This window comes from Labeo rohita, chromosome 4 (assembly GCF_022985175.1).
Source record: "Labeo rohita strain BAU-BD-2019 chromosome 4, IGBB_LRoh.1.0, whole genome shotgun sequence".
In the NCBI taxonomy this organism is placed as follows: Eukaryota; Metazoa; Chordata; class Actinopteri; order Cypriniformes; family Cyprinidae; genus Labeo; species Labeo rohita.
Window position 1 is genome coordinate 27,672,052 of NC_066872.1, and position 18,174 is coordinate 27,690,225.

The window sequence follows — 18,174 nt, forward strand, 5'->3', positions numbered from 1 at the left end:
ACCAAGTTGTCTTATGCATACTGTTCAGAAATTAAAAAAAAAGCTTTTATTTAGCAAGTATGCATTAAATTTATCAAAAGTGACATTAAAGACATATAAAATGAATTGTGGTTTTCACAAAAAATATTAAACAGCATAGCTATTTTCTACATTGATAGTAATAAGAAATATTTCTTCACCACCAAATTATAATAGAATGGTTTCTGAAGAATAACATGACACTCAGATTTACCATCACAGGAGTAAATACAATTTTTAAATATGCTTCTTTTAATATTTTTTCACAATATTGCAGCCCTGGATGGCAGAAGAGAGTTTCTATAAAAACATTATTAAAAAATCGAACTGACCCCAAACCTTTAAACGATTGTTTGTATACACTACTGGACAGTGTTATTAGACAAATCGAATAAACTAGTGACAGCATGACAAGTGGATTTAAAAGTTAAGCCAAAGCCTGTAATAGAAAATATTTGAAGGCTTTGTTATACATCTAGTTTTTTTCTTTCCTTCGCAGTTGACCTGTTGATAGGGTATTTTGCCAGCTATGTGTAACCTGGTTGAGAGGTCAGCCAGGCTTCGAACCCCAACTGACCTCTGTTTTCACGCTACACCATAGTGATGGATTAGCACCTAACCTGTGCTGAAATCATAGCTGTAGTGCATATGATTTAACGCTGTGACACTTAGCTTGAAGGGAATCAAGTTCTATTCATTAATGACTCGTTCTTCATGTGCTAAGAATTGATAAACATATCCTCTTCTATGAATTGATGATGAACTTGGCTGTTTAAAGCTGTGTTTCATAACCTGCCTGCTACCTATATACACAGCAGCCTTCTAAGGCAGCATCCTGACCGTCATGGAACCTTAAAAGTGATGGATTTGGAACACTTTATCTAGACAGCACCTCCGTGGGCCACACAAATAAGAGTGCACATAAGAGAATTGATGTTGACGTTAGCATATTGCTAAGCAAATGCACAATAAATAAAAAAAACATGGAAAATTGTTATTTTTATCTATACTTTTTAGCATTGAGTGAATTGTGATTTATAATTAGTAGTTCTTCCTAATGCATTTTGAATCTGTGGGGTTTTTTCCACCTAGCTTGTTGCCGATTGCGTGTGTAATAGTGTGACTAGTCTCAATCATGATAACTGTTGTCAAGGACAATTCTTAAAGAAGAAATTCACTTCCAGAATAAAAATTTCCTGACAATTTACTCACCCCAATGTCATCCAAGATGTTCAAGTCTTAGTTTCTTCAGTCGCAAAGAAATTACGGTTTTTGAAAAAATAATTTCAGGATTTTTCTACATAATAGACTTCAGTGGGAGCCAACAGGTTTAAGGTCCAAATTGCACTTTCACCGAGCTCTCCACTGTCCCAGACGAGGAATATCTAGTGAAACGATTGGTCATTAAAAAATAATAATAATAATAAAATGCGCGTCTGCGACTTCACGCATCATGTAATCATGTTGGAAAGGTCACACGTGGTTAGTTCTTCGTCTGTGTACCTAGGTTCAAAAAGGTAAGGTTGGGTGAAAAACTCAATGTTTCTCCTCCAATGTTTTTTTATATTTTTTTTGTAAAGTCCGTTTGACTTTCTTTGCACTTTCGCTTTGTAAACACTGGACTGGTACTTCCGTCTACATCACGCGTGAGATCGAGCTAGTGCAAGACAAGAATTTGTGGTAAAAAGTATATAAATTAGTGTTTTTCGTACAAAATGACCAACCGTTTTGCTAGATAAGACCCTTATTCCTCGGCTGGGATTGTGTAGAGCCTTTTGAAGCTGCATTGAAACCTTTAACCAGTTTTTGTTTTCCTCAAAAATCTTAATTTCTCCTTAAGACTTAAAGTAAACATCTTGGATGACACAGGGGTGAGAATCATTCTGAAAGTGAACTACTTTAATTGGAGTTCAGACTTGCTTTGTTGTCATTGTCTTCTATATGCAGTGGGCGTTTTTAATATTGAATTTCATGTTTGAGCTATATTGGAGGCTTGAGATATCTGTATAGGGAACGCAGCACTCTGGAGAAAATATCAGCTGACTTTAAATAGGGCAAACAGTAAAACGGAACAAGCTTGCTTTTGTCCTGAATATTGCGAGTACTCTGACCTGTTTCGTGTCTGTTGATAGGACTAACATTTCCAAAACCTGAAATAGGAATTGTGTACAAAATGGTAAAACAGAGTAATGAGAGCGTAATGACACAGATATACAAATTTAACCTGATGGACCACATGTAAATAAAGGCTTTCCAAATTTTCTTGTTGAAAACTATCTTAAAATAGCTTATTTTTCCTCCAAGGCCTCACAAACATGAAATTTCACATGCAAAAAATGACCATTGTACGTTGTACTGTAGCACAGCTCACTCTGAAGTCACTTTTAAACTAAGCAGCTTTCTGTTGGTCACTCTGGCAAATCTGCCTGACCAACTTGAACCTATTGTTAAATCTGTGAGGGAATTTCCTATCATCGTGTGTTTTTCAAAAGAACTGGGTATCGCCCAAGAAAATTTGCATTAATGTGTCCACACCTTAAGATGCTATATAAATGAAGGATGGGTTAGGGTGAGGAGATGAGTTGAGTAGAACATTTGTAGTTTCGCACCTGTCTAGTAATTAAGCACGTTCTCAGTACAATACTGACCGCCCTGCATGTTTGTGTTTGACATAAGTCGTGCCTCTTAAATAATCTCAGCGAAGCATTGCCATTGCCAAAAGAAAGACGACTTGCTTTTCGAAAACTCTCCCAGATCCTATACTTGCAGCCAAGCGGAGTTTTGCAACAGCGTTTGATTTATTGTAAGAAACTACTAGTTGAGCTGCTTTGTGTTTGTGATCCAGACTGTAGTAAGGGCAGGTCTGTGCAGAATTGTTTCCTAGAGCTGCGGTTCTTGAATCTGATACATGAGCAGAGGGGTTATTGAGGGCGACGTGTTGATCATGCCAAGGTCAATGCTGAAACACTCTTTCAGACAAGCGACAGCCACTCCTTCGTAACTCTCAAGGCGGAGACATGAATCCACAGTTAACCAGTAACAGAAGTGGAGGACCACTTCACTGAATTTTGATTAAGATGCAAATCACCACTTGAACTGTCGAGGTTTCATTGCTACTTCATTCTTTTAAAAATTCCAGAGTTTGGATGATTGTACTAAACATCTTGTGTCTTTGCAGGTATCTTATCAGTCAAGGTGCGAACGTCGGTGTAGTAAACAGCGAGGGAGAAACGCCACTGGATATCGCTGAGGAGGAAGCTATGGAAGAGCTTCTGCAAAACGAGATCAACCGGCAAGGTACTGCCGCCTCTCCTTGACACACATTGCGCAGGCACTCCAAACTTCATCCTTCATGACAATGACTTGGCAAGGGTGTACGAGGCTTAGTGTCACGTCCACGTCACTTCTTTGCTTTCTGACAATTTTGAGTCAGAGTTTTTCAAATTAATCACCTTGCACGGATAGCCAAGGGTGATAAGCGCATCACGTTAAACTTTCCCAGCTGCCGTGCGCTCGAGTCGAGGCTGCAAGTCTTGGCAGGACTCCAACGGGTGCACTGACTCAGAATTAATATTAGAGCCGTGCTCAACCAGTAGCGTAACACACAGCACTCTTTCTCCTGTGTCCACTCTTAACTTGCCTTTTGACCCGGCTGGGTACTTGATGTCCGAGGTATATCATGCGTGTGCAAAGTCATAAAGGATTTAGGCATTTAGGCAAGTCGGTGCGACTGACTGTAGTTTGGTCTCTTACATAATGACGAAACATGATACATTTAACATGACGCCTATTATAATGATGCCAAAATAGATGAAATGGTTTTTCTATTTTTGGCCTTTGCCATTCTTGATGATGAAACGGAGCTCTGCTGCTACCGAAAGGCCCTGCTCAGACATGCGTTAACAGCCTGAGGTGGTGTGCGGCTCCTTCCTCACCAAAATGTATCAGCGGCGGATAGTACAGAGTCTGCGCTGTCTTAGGAAAGGAAGTGAGATTGGCTGGTGATGGAGTCGTAGCATTTCCACTTGCTTTTATAGAAATCTCTAAACAGGATCTAGCCAGATAATTCAAGAGGTTCTAGCTGGTGGGAATGTCAGGGTGATGCAACTGTTCTGACCATAATGAAGAGAAACTTTAATAAATGGATTATTTATATGGATGTTTATTTTTTTTTAAGAATGATGTTTGGCATTTTTTTTTCTTCTTTTGTTGAGGAGAGCGTGAGAGAGCGACTGCACAATCCTGCTACATGCGTCTACTGGTTCTGACAAATTTTTGAAGAATTAACTAAATTGGCTTGATCTTTTAATTAACGTGGTATTACTGGTGTGATTTATTAGATTTTTGCATTATGTTTCTTGAGCACTGTGAACCATATATTGAAAAAAAAAAAACCAACGTAATCATTTGCAAACAACAGCAACATAAACAAATGTTTGTGTATAAAATTGTGACCCTGGATCACAAAACCAGTCATAAGGGTCATTTTTTTCAAAATTGAGATTTCTACGTCATGTGAAAGCTGAATAAATAAACTTTCCACTGATGTATGGTTTGGACAATAGGACAATATTTGGCAGAGATACAACTATTTAAATATCAGGAATCTGAGGGTGCAAAAAAATCAAAATATTGAGAAAATTGCCTTTAAAGTTCTTCAAATAATGTTCTTAACAATGTATATGACTAATCAAAAATTAAGTTTTCATACATTTACAGTAGGAATTTTACAAAATATCTTCATGGAACATGATCTTTACTTAATTTCCTAATGATTTTTGCCATAAAAGAAAAATCAATAATTTTGACCCATACAATGTATTTTTGACTGTTGCTACAAATAAACCCCAGAGACTTAAGACTGGTTTTGTGGTCCAGGGTCACATATTACTGTTGACAAATTTCTTAAAAGATGATAGCAGTAAACCACTATCTAGACCAGGGGTCTCCTATTCTGCTTCTATACAGCTGCTGTCCTGAAGATTTCAGTTCTAGCCCCAATCAAACACACCTGAACCAGCTAATCGGGCTGCATCTGAAAAGGGAGCTGACTTGTTGCCTCGCTGCCTTATCTGGCAATGACTTTGCAGGCAGCGTTTGCATACGAAGGCACCTCACAAAATTTTTGGACATGCTTAATGATCTGCAACAAAATAGAATGAGCTTTGGTGATAACTAAGCAAATATTTAATTACTATATTACTGATTTCTCACTAGAAATAACAAAAAGTGCAAAAAGTTGGTCAGAAATATACATTTACACACAAACTGACCACCAAATGCAACTTTCATATGCCATCTTTATTTTTTTGATCAAACATCATGGAATAAGGAATGCACAGGATTGTGTTAACGAATGATGAATCTATGCTGCCATCAAAGGTAGGCAGGAACTGAAGCTAACATTGGATTCGAACGTGCCTTGAAAGGTGTACTCCTAAGGCAGCATTTTACAGTTTTCAGATGCAGCCAGGGTGTTCACAGGGCTACTTGGCAATTACAGACGGTTGTGTTGGGCATTGTTGGAACTGTAGTCTGCAGGGCGGTAGCTCTCCAGGAGCTGGGTTGGAGACCCCTAGTCTAGACATTGTGTGAAAAGTTAATAATGGCAACGGTAACAAACTAATAAAATATATTGAACTCAAACAAATATTTCTGATCCGGAAATTTTATTAGCAACACTCAAACAGCGATACGCTTGGTGGCTTAATAGTGTTAAACACTGGACTTTTATTACAAACACATTGTAAAATTAAAAATAAATGTATTGTTCTGTGTTGCCTCCAAGGATAAAATGCTCAGCACTGCTTTATCTTTCAATAAAAGATGTGAAAAACTCACACTTAAGCCATCCTAGGTGTATATGACTTTCTTCTTTTAGACGAATACAATCAGGTTATATTAAAAAATATCCTGGCTCTTTCAAGCTTTGTAATGACAGTGAGAGATGGATGGATGGATGGATGGATGGATGGACGGATGGACGGACAGACGACGCTTTTTTTTGGCTTCAAAATCTCGACCACCATTCACTGCCATTATAAATCTTGGAAGAGCACGGGAATGTTTTAATATAAGTCTGATTGTATTCATCTGAAAGAAGACAGACATATACACCTAAGATGGCTTGAGGGTGAGTAAATGATGAGGTCATTTAAATTTTTAGGTGAACTATCTCTTTAATCTTTAATTTACTCAGGCACATCATTAAAAATATATTTAGCAATGCAGTATTTAGGAAGGTTAAGCTCAGTTTTTGAGGTGCAGTTACTTCACATCCACTGACAAATGGGCATTCTTACTTGACCGGTCTTGCTCCTTGATTATATACAAAAATGAAGCATGTTAAGGAGTGTCATGAAGAGTCCCAATTTCAAATCCGGCCATTTCAGAAGGGTAGAAAGGAATAATTCATACTTCAAACTGAGGAGTTTATTTTTAGTGCCGACACTTGCAGAATGTGTTTTTGTTGAGTAATGTCTCATGTAAATATCAAGAACATTTTGTTTTTCCATTTCATGACCCTTTAGCAAACAGTGAAGCTGGTTTTGTCCCCCAGTCATGTGGTACAACCTTACATGCAGAAACCAAAAAGGAAGAAAAAGCATAAAATGAATCAGCTTTTCTTACTTTCATCGTTTCCAGAACAGCCTCAAGTCAATTTTGACTAGATATTGGTATTGGCCATTGAAAAATTCATTTTGGCCGACCAAGGCATGCTAATATTTTCTCTTTATTTTGTGATAATCATATGCCTTCCTCATCTTTTGTGGTTTTGGCTAGCAGCAAATCCACAGTAGCTGAAACGCGAGCCTCGAATTGGTTATGCGGCAAGACAAATCTCAGTGAGCACAAACCGAGCTTGCGCTTGTCCTTTATCGCTCCCAACAGCTCAACATGCAGCGTGAATTTGTTGATAATTGCTCTGCCCTGCTGTTAGCATGTCACACTCTTTAAGAGCAAGTTATATAACATTCGCAATTCAGCCCACGCTCATGGCCATCCAGTGTGGCCCAGCCAATGGCAGCTGTCAGCTTTCATTTGAGGGTTGAAGGACACTCTTCAGCTTTGAAGAAGTTATAGACCCCTGCAGATGTCCACCGCACAATTCTCCCTTTGCAGCCTTAGAAATCATGTTGCTGGTAAAACCTTTTTCTTGTGATGAAGGATGCTTGTCGTTCAGTGGTCAGACTAGAACAGGAGCCCACGCTTTATTCATGTATTGTATTATAAGGCACAGCACTATTCTAAGCTCAGAGATGGCATTATGTAACAGTGAGTGTTGTATAATACCTTCAACCTCTAATGTGATTATCTTTTTTCCCACTCGCGGTCTCCGTTTGAACGAGACCCCAGTCATGAGGTTAAACTTAAGCAGAGACCACTACCACCACCCCCTCAGCAGGGTCATCCCTCAGCCCTATTAGCAGTTGCTCATTTCCACCGAAATCAGGTGACAGGGAGCCTCTCCTAGCCAAAGCAACGGATTTTTCCAGCTCTTGTTGCTCGGAAAATCAGACGTCGGAGGCGCTAAGTCCATCGTGGATGGTGACGTAATCTGTCTGACAAAAACTGACTTTTCGGATGAAGGGGATTAATGTACCTTATGTAAAAGAACCCAAAAGGCCTCGATATACTCGAAGGGAAGGTCTTATTCACAACAGTTTACTGTTAGCAAACATCTCAACGCTTTCAATTAGAGTGACAATGGACCAATGGACCAATTGTAGCTTACTAGCTGTAACTAACTCTCCTCGAACGCCAAACAAACTTTTTCCATCTTATTTGTCATCTTTAAATGACCTCACACAAGTTTCTTCCTCGATTTCGCTTAGTATATAAAGGCTTTTATAAGCGAATATATTTTAGTTGTAAATCCAAGCTCCTATCCAATGCTTTTGGCTGTTGTTTAGTTCTCTTGTGGAGGTCAATTGGTCTCGTGCTTTTATAGAGGCTGCTTATTCTCTTGGCACTCAGTGCACTTTTGTTCTACCTGTTTTTACTCGGTACGTGCAGCCTTGGTTTTCAGACGAGAGAAAAGAGCCATTATGCTCATCAGCTGTCTGTTACACAATGCACTCAAACCTATTAAGAAGGAAAGACAAAGCAAAGCTGTTTTTTTCCCCCTCCGTTGGCCGTGTTGAATTAGCAGAGCCATTGGTGACATCGCTACGTGTTCACCATTTTGAGCAATCTGCATCCCGAGAGCCCGTCGACAGTATATCCTCTGCCTTTTGTCCTGGGTTGCTGGGCTGTGCTGGTGCTCTGGTTTGCACTGGCAAATAAAGAACTAATGTTCGTAAGGAGAAAACACATAGACAGTATAAAACGTCACCCCTAGGTTTCTGAAGAGCGTCTTAGAAGCCCAAAGTGGGTGGAGACGCTCGTCGTCATCTTGGCAGCACGTCACTCCTGGGTAATCGAAAAAATGGGTGAACAAGCGGAGCGTGGGTGGAGCTGAGGTGCCTGGTTGCTGAAACCACGCCCACCTAGCTGAAGTTGGTCGTTTTAACTTTTTTGGGAGGTGGTGTCTATGGGATTGACTCTGTTTTAGAGCCTGTCTCTAGCGGTCAGTCGATGAATTGCAGTTTAAGTCACTTTCGTGTTGGATTCAAGCGAGAGACTGGAAGGTTGCCGCTTGGTTGCACGAATGGCAGCACGTGTAGTTCGGGTGTGGTGTTGTGACCGCATGTGTGTTGAGACTCAAATGTCGCATTTACGCTGGCCACTGACATGCCCTTGAAAAACAACAACTCTCTTTGAAAGTGAATGGCTTTTGCAAATCAACTGTGCCTGTAAGCAAACTTTGAAGCTCTCGTCAATGCTTAAAAATTTCCAGTCAGCTGAAACGCATTATGTAAATGTCTAATCTTTACCTGTGGATGCATTTTCAACTGATATTGTTTTGTTTTATTTTTTCTTTTATTCCCTTTCATGGTTTGGTTTTGTTTTTGTTACTTTTTTTGTTTGGTTTTATTTTTTAATTTTTTTTTTTTTTGCCTTGGTTTGTTTTTGCTTGTTTTGCTTTTTGTTTTTAATTACTTTAGTTTCATTTAGTTTAGTTTAGTTTTTTTTTTTTTGCTTTTTTGTTTTGTTTTATTTAATTAGTTTTGTTTCATTTTGTCATTTTTCTTAGTTTTCTTGTTTAGTTTTTTGTCTTTTTGGTTTGTTGTTTTTGTTTGTTGGCTCTTCATTATGTAACTTAAATCCTGAAAAATGCTATTTTTAATATCTGTGCATACAGTTGAGGTCAAAAGTTGCAAAATATTAATTATTTTACCATTATAAGAGGGATTATACAAAATGTTTTTTTTTTTTTTTTTAAGTACTGAACTGAATAACAAATTTCACATAAAAGACCTTTACACATAGTCCACAAGAAAAAATTTATAAAAATGACCCCATTCAAAAGTTTACATACACTTATTTCTTAATACTGTGTTGTTACCTGAATGATCCACAGCTGTTTTTTTTGTTTGTTTGTTTGTTTTCCTCCTTTTGGAACCCTTTCCAAAAATGAATGTATGATTTTTGAGATCCATCTTTTCACACTGAGGACAACTGAGGGACTCGTATGCAACTATTATAATAAGTTCAAATACTCACTGATGCACCAGAAGGAAAAACAATGCATTAAGAGCCGGGGGTGTTTTTTTTTTTTTTTTTTCACACCCCTGTTCTCTGTTCTTTGTCCGGGGCTGGGGGCTGTGAGGACGAGCTGGCCATCCGGTCAGGGTCTGGGCTGGTGGTCTTCTCTGCTGCTGCGGGGTACCGGGGTGGTCTTCCTGTCTCCACGCCAGAGTGAAGAGGGTTCAGCTCCGGGGTCTGGCGCTGATTGCCCCTCTGGGGGTAGTGGTGCCTGGATCCAGGAGTATAGAGTACAAATGGGGAGTGTGATTGTGGGTACTGTGTCCATTTTTGTATGTCTACATGTGGGGCGAGTGCGTGAATATTTGTTTGCGTGCATGAGGGTGGGAACGTGTGCTTGTATATATGTGTGCCTGTTTGTCTATGTCCACGTGTCAGGTCAGGCCTTAGACTCCGCCTCACTCATCATCTCAGGCCCCCCACCACGCCCTGCCGGTGGAGGATGCCCCCGGCCGCCGGTGCGTTGGTGGTTTCTCGCTCCGGGCGGGATGCTCGGGTGAGCGCTGGCCCGATCTCGGCGGTTGCTTGGCGGGGCCTGGCCCCCTGGCTTTGCTGGGCCCGGCTAGGGGGGGGGGCCCTTGGATCGCCGGGCCCAGGGCCGGTCTGCTCTGGTGTGGCCGGCTGCCGGCGGAACCTGCGGGCTTGCCGCCACGCCCCCCTGGGACGTCTGCATTGTGGCTGCCGGATGATCCCCCTCCGGGCCCTCCTCTGCCCTTTTCTGGGTGGGGGCGCGGTTGTCCCTGCGGTGGTTCTCCTGGGACTCTCGTGCTCGGGGGGCATCCGGATGTTTGGGCCCGGGTCTCCTCCATGTCTGCTTCATACCTTGCGGGCGGGGCTGTGGTTCCCCACACACACTATTAAACATTTACATGGAAGAACCTTATGAACACAAACGCGCTCACACACACAGGTGTGCACACAGGTGTACACACAAGCATTCACATTGGTGTAAAAACAGGTGCTCACAGACACACACTGTCTTGATCTGCTGTTGCTTCAAAACATGTTTTGTAATATTAGTTATGTGTGCTGCACAATAACATTTAACATGTAGTATTTACTGTGATTTATATAGATGTTGGTTGTTGCTGCAGTTACTCTGCTGTTGTGTTTTCTCCTTTTGTCAGCAGGTATGGAAGCAGATTATCTTTTTTTTTTTTTTTCTCTCTTTCTCTATCCTCCTTCTCCTTTTTTTTTTTTTTTTTTTTTTTTTTTATTTTTTTTTCTCTTCTCTCTCTCTCTCTCTCTCTCTCTTTTCCCCCTCTTCTGTTGACTTTCTCCCCAATTTTTATTTTATTTTATTTTATTTTTTTTCCCCGTTTTCTCTATCCCCCCGGTCTTGTCTGTAATAGTATGGTTAAATAAAAAGGTACATAAAATTAAATTAATTAAATACATAAAAAAAAAAAAAAAAAAAAAAAAAAAAAAAAAAAGGCCGTGAATGATGATAACATAGCTACACATACACACTGTCATGTGTTATCTGTGTTACTGACAGGCCGGGAAAAAAAAAAAAAAAAAAAAAAAAAAAAGAGCCGGGGGTGTACAAAATGTGTACAATTTTCTTATTTTGCCTAAATATCATCATATATATATATACACACTTAAATGTTCTGGTGAACCTTCTGTAATAGCTGCGTATAAGTCCCTCAGTTGTCCTCAGTGTGAAAAGATGTATGTCAAAATCATACAATCGTTGAAAAAGGGTTCAAATACACTAAAATGCTTAAAAACCAAAGAATTTGTGAGACCTGAAGGATTTTTCTGATAAACAGCGGGCAGTTTTACAAACAAGGGACTTTTGAACACCTATCACCAACTGAAAAAAAACAGCTGTGGATCATTGAGGTAACAACACAGTACTGAGAATCAAGTGTATGTAAACTTGAATGGGCTAAATTTATATAAGTTCAGCTATTATTTTCTCTAGTGGACTATATGTAAACATCTTTTATGTGAAATATCTTATTCAGGTCAGTGCTAAATAAAAAATAGCATGCATTTTGTATGATCCCTCTTATTTTGGTCAAATAATTAACATTTAGCAGATTCTGTAAAGTGCATGTAAACTTTTGACCTCAACTGTTTGTGTGAGATTCTTAAGAAACTGGATTTGCGTTTGGAGACCAGCTGTTACCTTATTACTAACCTTATACCTTGGCAGCAAATGCAAATCTCTTAAGAATATTGGAGAATTACTCTCTAGACATCACCCTTTACACCAGAAAATACTATGATATTAATGCTTGATAGACTTGATGAAGACATATTCTTAACTCTCCTAATTTCTTCATACGCTTGGTATTTTCTTGCAACACAAACCAGCTCTGTCATGGAATTTGTGCAGGAATTTCTATAGAGTTGTCCCATGGCCCCGTCTTTTTCATACCGCTGGCTTACTTCCAGCTCTCTTGTCAAAAATGGGCCCCCATGTCTTCAGCTAAACTGATCAAAATCTGTCACTTCAATTCGCTCCCCCCCCTCCCCCAGCAGCCGCACCTGCCGACCATTCGGTCGGGTTAGGGCCATAAAAGGGATGTGGCATGATCCTCAACGCTGTTCATTTGCAATCTGAGATGCCTGCTTTTACGATCATTATTCTGACAAAAATGAAAGGTCAAGTAGTTGTCAGTTTTATTTCTGTATATATAAAGCATTGATCTTGTTTTGGTTTAGCACTCAGTGGAGATGTTGCTAAGCATTCAGAGACATGGTAAATGGTCGCTTGCTTCAAAGTTTCGTGCTTCGAAGTTTCTATTGTTGTTTCCTTTTTTAGCTTAATGCTGTCAGGTCTCTACATGCCTAAATGGCAGGTTATATAGACTAGAGGCACAGTGACCCATTTGGCAGCCCTCCAATGTGGTCTATTTTGCATGTTGTGTTTTCAGAACAATAAAAAGAATTCACGTATGCATAGAGTATTTTTATGCACGCTTGAATGCTAAATGATGATTATCAAAGAAAACCAAGAATGTGAACTTCCTGGTAGCTTCCAGAATGTATCTCTTATTTTAAATGTACTGTTTATCAGATATTTTATTTTTGCATTTTACATGGATCATTCATGTATAGTTTTTATAGGCAAATGTATTTATTTTTTTCTCACAAACCAGTCTTTGCCACTGTTAGACACTGTAGTCAACCTAGTGAACTCTGTGACTGTTAATTCAGCATTCTTAACGCATCAAAAAACAATTTACCATGCCAAAGTGCCATATATTTTCCTTCACCTGTAGTTGGCCTTGTTGGATATCCTACAGTTTGGGCAGGTTAAGTATACGTACTAATCCTAAGGATCTGCCCCTCCAGGCGTGGATATCGAGGCGGCCAGGAAAGAGGAGGAGCGGATCATGCTAAGGGATGCGCGACAATGGCTTAACAGCGGCCAGATCAACGACGTCCGGCACGCCAAGTCTGGGGGGACCGCACTGCACGTCGCCGCAGCCAAGGGATACACTGAGGTTTTAAAGTAAGTTTGCTTGCCTTCAAAAGAAAGATTTTGGCATTTGCCATCCACAAAGGATTCAGCGGACACTTGTGATAATATTTGTCTTATTCTTTCGCCAACAAGTGAGATTTAGCAGCTAGTGAAGATGGAACTAATGAAACTTTGGTACTTGGTTCATCTCATCTCAACTCTTTCAATGTCCCAAGGGTCTTGGTACACAGGACGAGACAGTTTGTAACCTGTTTATCTGTCTCCATTACAGTAGATTATCGTGAGCTGTTGAACAAACACTGCTCAGGACGTGTGTCAGGAGTTAGGTAGCGTCTCTGTTTATGGTGCTTTCGGTCTTTGGCTGTCAGAGTTGAATGACTGTGACAAATGCTCCATCTGCCGCTGCACCAACACAACATGATTGTAACCGGATAGACTGCTTTTTTTGTGTTTGCAGTCTTAGAAAACTTCACATCTAATGCGTATTTTTATGTGTGACGACTAACTGTTGGCATGCATAACCTGCCTTCTAGGCAATGGAAAAATGAGCCCGTTGGTGCACTTTGGCAAATGAGGCCAAGCTTAGATTGCGGCACCAAAATCCAAGAAACCCAGATTTGTCTAATCTCATCATGCTATTTTTGTCGCTCTGACTGTTTGCAGGCTTTTAATCCAAGCAGGGTATGATGTAAATATTAAAGACTACGATGGCTGGACTCCGCTCCACGCTGCTGCACACTGGGGCAAAGAAGAGGCCTGCCGGATACTAGTAGAGCATTTGTGTGATATGGACATCGTCAATAAAGTGGTATGAGATTTATGGTTCTCCCTGTGTGCTGCTAGCTTCTGTATCTGTGCTAGTCTTCTTCAAAGTCTTCTTTGGATTGATCACTTAAAGTGTTGAGTTTTGATTCTTAGGGCCAGACGGCGTTTGACGTAGCTGATGAAGATATCTTGGGATATTTAGAAGAGCTGCAAAAGAAACAGAATCTGGTAATTTCTCACTTCTGGCATCGGTTCTTCAATCGTAAATGGAATTTGGCTTTGTCCTAAGCCTTATCTTGACACGCTCTGTGTTTGTTTCAGCTTCTGAGTGAAAAGAAGGATGTTAAGAAGTCTCCTTTAATAGAAACTACGACTACTGGGGACAATAATCAATCTGTGAAACCACTGAAGAGGTAAATGGCTCCTGCTCACTAGAGAGAAACCACCATGATGGGATTGATGTACTGTTTACTCAGTGTCTTGACTTTACCATAAATGTCAAGGAGAAACACACCACTAGAGCTTTTGGTTTTAATGTTTGCCATCAGAGTTTGGTTAATACAAGTGGTTTTTCCAAACTCAGATGCACACCTGAGTTTGTTTGAAAAAGTGATCTGGGGTTCAGCTCTGGAACTTAAAATAATAGTTTACTTCCAGAATGAAAATTTCCTGAGAATTTACTCATCCCCAAGTCATCCAAGATGTTCATGTCTCTCTTTCTTCAGTCGAAAAGAGTTAAGGTTTTTGAGGAAAACATTCATTTTTTTTTTCATATAATGAACTTCAATGGGGATCAACTGGTTGATGGTCCAAATTGCAGTTTCAATGCAGCTTCAAAGGGCTCTACACAATCTCAGCCGAGGAGTAAGGGTCTTATCTAGCGAAACGATTAGCCATTTTCTACGAAAAAAATTGACTTTTTAACCACAAATGTTCATCTTGCACTAGTTTGACATCACGCATTACATAGTCATGTTGGAAAGGTCACACTGACCCAGTGTTTACAAAGCGAATGTGCTAGGGCTGCCTCCTAATATGCGACTAACCGTTAGTCGATGAGAAGAGGCTTGGTCGACCAAAATTTTATTAGTCGCAGAAAAAAAAAAGACACAGGAAGGAAGTGGCGAAGTCTAATATAGCACATCAGACAGGACATCCAAACGTTCACCTATCATTGGCCTCAAATATGGCTTTTCTGAAAGATGTTGTAGCAACTTTACATGGCTGCTCAATCTAATGTTAACCTAGAAAAATGTGCGCTATTGAAATGTCTGTGGGGAGTGTGGAAGCTGAACAGATGGAGGCGCTGGTGCGATCACTTGCACTTGATCACTTCAAATACTCCGTCATTTTTGGCCATACAGATAACAGTAATACATCTTTTAAATCTGTAAAGACTTTACGTTTATATGTGTGCACTTACAATAACAATGAAACGTTGCGCTTTTGTAAAATAAAGCAAACAGGATAAGCTTTCTGCCGTCTCGGCCTCTGTGAACTTGAGCATAAAACTCTGAAACATGATCTGTGTATACTTGTCTTACAATTATGAAAAATATATCCATAGAGAGGGAAATGTCTACTTTTAAATGAACCAATGGAAATAGAAAACAAATTTGCCCAGATTATGTAATCAGTTTGAAACATGCATACAGGTGCATCGCTACTGTGAAGATGATGAGTCTGTGTTGCTGACTTCATCTCAAGATGAAAACAAAGAAAGCCCTAGTTTATCAGCAAATTATTAAAATGTTAATGCAGCCTCTCTTGCCCTGACATATTCATAATTATTATATCCGCCAGTGTGCTGTGGAAAGCTTTATACGCGAGCTAAAGTGCTTATTAAGCTATGTAGGCAGTTAATTGCTCATTATTATGATTTATATGGTTTATTAATAAACAAGCGACTAATAGTCGACTAATGCTTAAAATGAACGACTACTAGTTGACCAGAAACACCTTTAGTTAAGGGCAGCCCTAAAACGTGCAAAGAGAATCAGACGCCCTTTTCAAAAACAGGTAAAACAACGTCAGACGATTTTGAAGTTGGAGGAGAAAGAGTTTTTTGCCCAACCCTCCCTTTTTAACCAGAGTACACTGATGAACAACTAATCATGCATGACCTTTTAACGTGATTACGCAATGTGTGAAGTCTTAGATGCGCATCACAGAACTAGTGTAAGACGGGCATTTGGTTAAAAAGTATAGAAAAAGACCAATCGTTTCGCTAGACCCTTATGTAGAGCCCTTTGAAGCTGCATTGAAACTGCAGTTTGGACCTGGACCTGGAATGTTTTCCTCAAAACCCTTAATATAATTTCAACTGAAGATAGATAGACATGAACGTCTTGGATGACATTGGGGTGAGGAAATTTTTATTCTGGAAGTCATCTAATCCTTTAATCCATTTAAAAATGGCGAAACCAAACTGCTTTTGAAGATCTAACCGAGTTGTGCCATCTGTACTTTAGTAAAGAAACGCTTCTACTGGAGCCAGAGAAAACTGTCCCACGAATCGAGACTCTGGAGCCAGAGAAGGTGGATGAAGAAGAGGGGGAGGGGAAGAAAGATGAGTCTAGCTGCTCTAGTGAGGAAGAGGAGGAGGAAGACTCAGAGTCTGAGAACGAAGCAGGTACTTAATCAAAACACTGACCGCCACATTCGATTTCCCAACGAGCGGTGTGGCAACTTTGTGCAATCTTTAAAGGGAGAGTTCACCCAAAAATAAAAATTCTGTCATTAATTACTCACCCTCATGTCATTCCTAAACTGTAAAATCTTCGTTCGTCGTCGGAACACAAATTAAGGTATTTTTGATTAAATCCAAGCTTTCTGACCCTGCATAGACAGCAACATAACTGACTCGTCCAAGGCCCAAAAAGGTAGTAAGGACAATGTTAAAATAGTCCAAAATAGCATGTGTTGTACTATTTTGAATGCACGTCGAAGACAGACATCGAAGAGGAGAAATTGTTGAATAAAGCTTTTTGCACAAAAACTATTCTCGTAGCTTCATAACGTTATGGTTGAATCACTGATGTTACATGGACTATTTTAACAATGTCCTTACCACCTTTCTGGGCCTTGAATGTGTCAGTTGCATGGCTGTCTATGCAGGGTCACAATGCACTCGGATTTAATCAAAAATATCTTAATTTGTGTTCTGAAGATGAACAAAGGTCTTACAGTTTGGAATGACCTGACGGTGAGTAATTAACAACAGAATTTTTATTTTTGTGTCAACTCAAAACTTTCTTTAAGGTCCATTTACTTACACATTCTTCTTTTTTTTCCCAGACAAGACCAAGTCTTCTGTTCCGTCGAGCATTTCCAACAGTACGCCTGCATCTGCGCCTACTAGTATCACCGTTACGTCCCCAACTACCCCAAGCAACCAGGTGACCACCCCAACCTCACCTACCAAAAAGGTACACATATTCCCCCTCTTAAACGTGCTGCTGTCCACCTTTCCCTCCATCCAGAATTCTCCCAGCCAATATCATTCATTCTTTATAGCATGTATTTGAGCATGAGTCAGTAAGCAAGAAAGCTGCATCTGCAGCTTTTCAGAATGAATGTTATTGTCTTAGTTTCAAGGTGACTTTTGGTTTTGTAACACAGTGAAGGAGTTACAGAATCAGAATGTTACGTGGCTTCATGGTCGCAAAAAGTCTAAAAAGTCAGCTGATCTACGTCTTATTCAGGATTGTCAGTGTGCAGTGAATTCTGGGACTGTGCACTTCACTTGAGAGGAGAGAAAATGTCCTCCACGCTTCTTTATCGTGTACCTGCTTCCCTCTGCTGGACAGTAAGGGAATTACGTCAATGTTAGGTTTTCATCAGAGCGCAACACAGCTTGTTAGCAAATGCTGTTGTTTAGAACAAATTTATTGTGAATTTTTCACTATTTTAAGTAAATGTACTTTAAGTAATTTTAAACAATTATATTAATTTTAATTAAGTTCTTTTAAAACATTGTATGCTGTGACCGGGCTTTCATTTATTTAATCTTTTTCTATGCTGTCGCTTTTTTTCTGTCACTCGTGCATTATGAAGTATCTATTTCTTTTGCTGCTGCTTTTTGATTTAATTTAGGGTTTCTTCCTTTTTCTTGCTTTTTATTTCTTATTTCTTCACAATCATCTGTTTTTCTCTCTCTACTCATCTTTGCTGTTGTCTTGGATGGCTTTAGTCTGATAACATTACTGCCCTTGTGCCTGGTGGGGAGCCAGGCTGTCCTGCGTTGTGGCGTCAAGGCTTGCGCAAAACTGGCATTTCACTTGTGCCCAAAAAAGCGATGGTGA

General features: G+C 39.9%; 1 protein-coding gene across 5 annotated transcripts in view; it reads left to right on the forward strand.

Annotated features, from left to right (window-relative positions):
* The window catches only part of ppp1r12a (protein phosphatase 1, regulatory subunit 12A), a 79,625-nt gene that overhangs the window by 33,059 nt on the left and 28,392 nt on the right, over nt 1–18,174 (forward strand). For 4 of the 5 annotated variants that reach the window (XM_051107556.1, XM_051107559.1, XM_051107557.1 and 1 more), the window contains exons 3-9: nt 3,197–3,315; nt 12,976–13,135; nt 13,769–13,913; nt 14,024–14,098; nt 14,192–14,283; nt 16,342–16,502; nt 17,168–17,298. In XM_051107556.1, the coding sequence (XP_050963513.1) occupies nt 3,197–3,315; nt 12,976–13,135; nt 13,769–13,913; nt 14,024–14,098; nt 14,192–14,283; nt 16,342–16,502; nt 17,168–17,298 (883 nt within the window). Of the gene's footprint in view, nt 1–3,196; nt 3,316–12,975; nt 13,136–13,768; nt 13,914–14,023; nt 14,099–14,191; nt 14,284–16,341; nt 16,503–17,167; nt 17,299–18,062; nt 18,171–18,174 lie in introns of all 5 variants that reach the window. The other variant, XM_051107561.1, reaches the window with a different exon arrangement.